This window comes from Arvicola amphibius, chromosome 2, assembly GCF_903992535.2.
Source record: "Arvicola amphibius chromosome 2, mArvAmp1.2, whole genome shotgun sequence".
Lineage (NCBI taxonomy): Eukaryota > Metazoa > Chordata > Mammalia > Rodentia > Cricetidae > Arvicola > Arvicola amphibius.
Window position 1 is genome coordinate 106,218,581 of NC_052048.2, and position 6,274 is coordinate 106,224,854.

The 6,274-nt window shown below is 39.4% G+C and overlaps 1 protein-coding gene across 1 annotated transcript; it reads right to left on the bottom strand.

Moving 5' to 3' along the window:
- Positions 1–504: 504 nt before the first annotated feature.
- LOC119807279 (zinc finger protein OZF-like) lies at positions 505–5,601 on the bottom strand. The gene is made up of 2 exons (XM_042054542.1): positions 5,390–5,601; positions 505–1,882 (listed from the first exon to the last, which is right to left on the bottom strand). Exons 1-2 carry the CDS (start codon positions 5,599–5,601, stop codon positions 505–507), a joined length of 1,590 nt encoding a protein of 529 aa, XP_041910476.1.
- Positions 5,602–6,274: the final 673 nt, after the last annotated feature.

Sequence of the window (6,274 nt, forward strand, 5' to 3'; positions counted from 1 at the left end):
TACTTACATGAATAGGGCTTCTCTAAAGTGTGACTTCATTCATGTCTCTTATGACTACTGAGGTCACTTAAGGCTTTTCTTCTATGTTTACATGCTCAAGACTTTTCTCCTGTGTGAATCTTTTCATGAATGTTCAGGTGATGGGGACAGGTTAACACTTTTTCACACTGCTTTAATGTATAAGAATTCTCTTTAATGTGAACTTGTTTCATGAGTCTTACAAGAACTGAAATTCGTAAAGGATTTTTTACAATGCCTACATGAATAAGGTTTCTCTGCAATGTGACTACTTCCAAGTCTGTTACAACTACTGGGGTTGTTGAATGATTTTCCACAATGTTTACATACATAAGGCTTTTTATCCAGTGTGAATTATGTTCAGATGACTATGCCAGAAAAAGGTTTTTCCATAATGTTTGCCTGTTTAAGTCTTCTGCTTCTCTGTAGTGTGGCTCCTTTCACGTCTGTTACACCTACTCGATTTGTGGAAGGCTTTTACAACGCTCATGCATAAGGTTTCTCTGTAGTGTGGCTCCTTTCATGTCTGTCATGACTACTGGAATTGGTGAATGCTTTTCCACAATGCTTACATGCATAAAGTTTCTCTCTAGTGTGAATTCTTTCATGAATGTTTCTATAAGAAGAATTAGAGAAGTTTTTTCCACAATGCTTACATGCAAAAGGTTTCTCTCCAGTGTGAATTCTTTCATGAATGTTTCGATGAGAAGAACGAGTGAAATTTTTTCCACAATGTTTACAAGCATAAGGTTTCTCTGCACTGTGAATTCTTTCATGATCGTTTCGATGACAAGAACGGGTGAAGGTTTTTCCACAATGCTTACATGCATAAGGTTTCTCTGTGGTGTGAATTCTTTCATGTCTAATACGAAGACTGGGGTGGTTGAAGGTTTTTCCACAATGCTTACATGCATAAGGCTTTTTTCCAGTGTGAATTATTTCATGCATTTTCAGATTACTGGAAGAAGAAAAGGCTTTTCCACAATGCTTGCAGGCATAAGGTTTATCTGTAGTGTGGCTCCTTTCATGTATGTCATGAGTACTAGAATTGGTGAATGTTTTTCCACAGTGCTTACATGCATAAGGTTTCTCTCCAGTGTGAATTCTTTCATGCTTGTTTCGATTAGAAGAACTGGTGAAGTTTTTTCCACAATGCTTGCAGGCATAAGGCTTTTGTCCAGTGTAACTGCTTTCCTGACTGTTATGATGACTGAATTGGGTGAAGGCATTTCCAAAATGTATAGAAGCATAAGGCTTCTCTCCTGTGTGAGTTACTTTATGTTTCTCAAAACATGTTGCATCTTTAAATGTTTTGCCACATTCCCCACAAATGTACCTTTTCTCTTCAATATGACATTTTTCATGGTTGGTAAGCTCACTGGAATCAATGAAGGATTCTTCACAGAGACTACATACAAATTGTTTCACTTCATTCTGGCCATGTGCATATCTCATTAAGACATTCTCATTGAGTTTATTTTCAGTATGAGTTCTCTCCTGAGGCTGGTCAAAACAGAGACTCCTACAGGCTTCATTACATTGTTGATTTTTACAGGGTTTCTCATTAGGAGAAGTTTCAAGTACCTGAAGAGATTCAGAATAACTGCTCTCTTTCCAATGTTTCTGATGTGTAAAAGCTTTTGCCACAGCTCCCTTATATAGGAGTGGTTTTCCTTTAGTTTCTTCTCTGAGATTCTCAGGTAAGTATAAATGACCAATAATGTTTCTTACATGTAATGGAGTCTCATGAGCTCTTACTCTGGAAGGAGTGTCTTTATTGATTATAATCTCAGGAATAGGTTTCTTGTTTTTATCACACTCAGTATGACATTCATATCTATGGTCTTTCTCAATCGCCTGAAATCTGCAAAAAAAAAAGGAGAGAAAAGCAATACTGTAACTGAGAGAAATATTGGAGACTGGCCTGTATGGGACACAACTATACTATCTCAGAGGGAATAGAATAATGGTTTCAATGTCAAGGAGAATATGTATTGCATGGAAAGATCCTGCCATGAGTAACGAAGTACAGTACTGACTTTATTACTCTAAGAATTATGAAGGCACTGTATCACAGGCTTGGAGGTTAACAACAATTCTCTATCTTTGAGCAAACTAGATTTAACAACAAAGATTAATCTGAAGAGCTCACAATTCTGATACACTTGATATGAAGAATTTCTTGCATTTTCTGTGTTGCACAAATGTTTTGGTAAAGGTGTTGTATAAAAATATAACTCAGAAACACAGATATATAAAATAATTAAGAAGTATGAAAGGAGTGGACAGGAAGGAAAAAGTCCTGGTGTTTGTAGACATACGAAGTGGTGAACCACTGTGGCATGTCAGCATTCTAAATACTCGGCCAGTGTGGGTTAGTTAGTTATCAACTACACCCATCTATGGTCATAGGTGCATAAGGCACCATCAATTGAAAAATGACTCAATCAGATTGGTCTGGAAACAAAACCTGTGGGATTTTCACATTCCTGATTAAGGAGGACTTACTGTGTTGGATAGTGTGCCAATAAGCAGGAGATCAGGCTCTATGTATAAAATGTATCTGCTAGTTTGTTTAGATCTATTTGACACAAACTAGAACCCACATTTGGGAAGGAACTAGACAGCAGAAAATGGCTTTATCTAATTGACATTTAGACATGTCTCTGGTAGCTTTGTCTTGACCACTGTATGAGGTGGAGTGGCCTAGTTCACTATGGGCCTGAAGGCCAAAGATGGATGCCCCAACAGTACAGAGGAACTTTGGGTGACTGTCCAGGCAGCGAGATGTCTCTGTGATTTCTAGACTTTTGTAAGTTGATTACTTCTCATTTACTTAGGTAATATTATATCCTTCTGGAGTCTTTGATGGAGTTAAAGATAGGTAGATAGTTATAGTTGTTTTCTTTTGTTATGATAAAAGATAAAGTAGATATAAATATTGTAACTGTAATTCTTACTTGATAACTGTTTTGTTATATGTAATTTTGCTATGTTAAAGTTAAAGCCTTCTTTTTTGTTTAAACAGAAAAAGTGGAAATGATGTGGGAGAGTCTTCTGTTTGAGTTGATTTCATTGGTTAATGAAAAAACTGCTGGTCCATTTGACTGGCCAGCCCTTAGGTGGGTGGAGTAGACAGAACAGAATGCTGGGAAGGGAAGTTAATGAATCGCCATGCCTCTGCTCTCTGAGACAGACTGCCATGCCTCTCCTCAGGGAGACAGACGCAATGAAGCTCCAGCCCAAGATGGACTTATGCTAGAATCTTCCTGGTAAGGTACCACAGGTGCTACACAGATTATTAGATATGGGTTAATCAAGATGTGAGTAAGAGGCTGAAACTAATGGGCCAGGCAGTGTTTAAATGAGTACAATTGGTGTTTTGTTATTTCGGGTAAAGCTAGCCAGGCAGCCGGGAGCAGGGTGGGACGAAAAGCAGGCCTGCCCACAGTGGTATTCCACTAGAATTGTGGGCCAAGGTTGAGTAAGGCAGGTAGCTGATTTAGGGATGAAGACTACTCCAGTAAACAGGATTTCTCCATCACTTCTGTTCAGCGCATGCTTCCAGATTCCTGTCATGCTTGAGTTCCTGCCTTGTCTTTACGTTATGATGGGACTCTGACAAGGAAGTGTGTAAAATTGTCCTCCACCCCAGAGTTCTTTTTTTTGTCACAGGAAAAGAAAGCAAACAAAGCACAGTACTGATGCTTAAAGCCTCATAAGTATGAAAAGAAAGTAAAACCTTTGCATATAACAGGATGTTTTGTGTAATAATCCACTGGAAACTCTTTTTCCAGGCTCAGTCTCATGATGTGACATATTTGTGATATTAGTAGATTACACACATGAAATACACAAATATTGAATGTCAAAATTCAATGCTCCATTAAAGAAATTTGTGCAGAATCATTTTTCACATAGGCATATTTGGAGCACTTGGCATATTCTCAGTCGTCCCTGGAGTCCCAAATGTGTAATATAATTTTCTACTGAATATAATAAATTACCCCATATTCCTGCTGACATCTTTAGAGTCCTCTTCAATATTTTCTTCTAGTGCTTTTTCTAGAACAAAATCCAGAGAATACATTATGACCCATTCATATTCAACATAAAAATTACTGCAACCTAGTTCTTATGATATGGGTATACACACTAAATTCACCACATTTTTCACTTCAGGAATTCAATACCAGCATGACATGCATAATAAGCAGGACATGTTGCATGGAGCTAGCTGCTTCTGCATCCCAGTTGCCAGTCCAGTCCTCACAGCCTACCTAAGTTCTGCCCTGTCAATAGCCCAAAGCATTTTCGTTACTTAGTAACGGTAATCACAGCACACAGAGGGGATGCCCACATCATGGACACAGTTGTTCAATGACTGAAAAAGCAATGGGAGCATGTAGTACTTTTTACCTATGGAGATCAGGTTCAAAAATGTTTCCTTCATCACATCTCTGTAGAGCTTCTTTTGACTAGAATCCAACACAGCCCACTCTTCTGAGGTGAAGTTCACTGCCACATCCTCAAATTTTACTGGCTCCTATGAGTACATATATTAATTAGGATGGTTAATTTTCACTGACAGACTGACAGGATACATAATCATCTTGCATATATGTTTCTGAAGAAAACTCTAAATTATATACCAATAGGATTTACTGAAGAATGTCCATGGGATGCTGTCTTGATTACTTGATGACCCACTGTCTCATTTACTATTTATTAGTGTGTCACTCACGAGCAGCTTCACACTTCTGAATTTTATGAACTGGACTCTTCAATTGTGATATGAAATAAACTGTTTCTGCCTTAAGTAACTTTTCTCAGAATAATCTGTGACAGCCAGAGGAAAAGCCTGATATAAGGAATAGCAAGGCAGGAAATCCAAACAGAGATAGAGGAGGAAAGAAAGCAGAATCAGGGAGGTGCCATGAAGCTGCTGAAGGAGAAAAGATGCCAAAACTTTTCCAGTAAACCACACCTTCACGGGATACACAGATTAATAGAAATAGATTAATTTAAAATATAGAGTATGCTAATAAGAAATCTGAGCAAATAGGCCAAGGAGTACATAATTAACATTAAGCCTCAGAGTGGTTATTTCTTAAGCAGTTGTAGGAGTTACTGAGTGGGACCTGGTGGGTGGAGAGAACCTGGTCCAGGGGGACCAGAGGAATGGAGAATGTTTGTGGCTACACAATGGTGCCCAGTGTTTGTCCACATACATCTACACGCAGCCTAAGAAAGCTTTAAAAAGCGCTTCTAGACCCACAAATGCAGGAGTCAACTGGAGCTTCTTGGTAGCCACAATGTTTCAGAGAGCCTCTGCTTGCTGGTGGCATCAGAGACACTTCTCCTTTAATACCTGGCTTCCTGGATCACGCTGGTGTCAGGAGTGGATCTGGCCCTTTTGGGAGGTCCTGCTGTGGAGTATTTATGGGGTTTGTGAGAAGCTTGCAGCAAGTGCTTGCTGGAGCTGGGGTGGTGAACATGGTTTGCAGAGCTACTGGTAAATGTGCCTCCACCGTATTGAAAGGCTGAGAGAGGGGAGTCAGCATCCAGGGCTTCAGCAACCATACTCCTTACCATAAAAGAAAACAAAACAATACAAAACACCCCTGCTGTGGGAGCTCCTTCTGCTCCTTCAGCCAATAGCCTTTAAGATACCAGCAGACATGGGCGTGGTCCCTTATTCTATAAATGCAGCTGTAAAGCCTGTGCTTGTTCTCTTGCTTCCAGCTATTGCTTCCACCTGCTAGACTCTGTACCGTTTCCCATTTATGCAGAGGACTGTGACCTAGGACAGTGATCTGTAGGTCTCCCCTAAATCAATAACCCTTTATTATTCATAATTCTGAACTAGTGCAGGATTATTTTGTGACTTCAACCAACAAATGACGCCAAGTGCATCCACAGAAAACCCGAGAGAGCTTGGGAATAGAGTCAAGCATGGTTTCTTAATAGCAGCAATTTCTCGGGTGGGCTCTGTTGCTAGAGGCAAATCTGTCCCATTTAAGAGAGGTCTCCTGACTCAGCTTTAGCCCGAGAATTTTGCAGGACCTCTTAAAAGTGCTGAAATGTCATAGAGTTGTGGCAATAAACATGACTCAGTACCTCCTCCATGAGGCTGTAATCTTAGAAAGCTAAGGAATGGGCTGGTTCCAGCTGTTAATGCCAGGACTTTAATGTTACCCATATGACTTAGACTTAATAAATTAGAGACTCATGTTTTTTTTTTAAAAAAAAGAGA

Bases quoted from the DNA above. Each gene is read 5' to 3' on its own strand.
- LOC119807279 (XM_042054542.1), bottom strand. From the start codon at position 5,601: ATGGTTGCTGAAGCCCTGGATGCTGACTCCCCTCTCTCAGCCTTTCAA. The intron at 1,883-5,389 runs GTATTAAAGGAG...TTTTTTTTGCAG, and splicing joins AGCGTGATCCAGGAAGCCAG to ATTTCAGGCGATTGAGAAAG.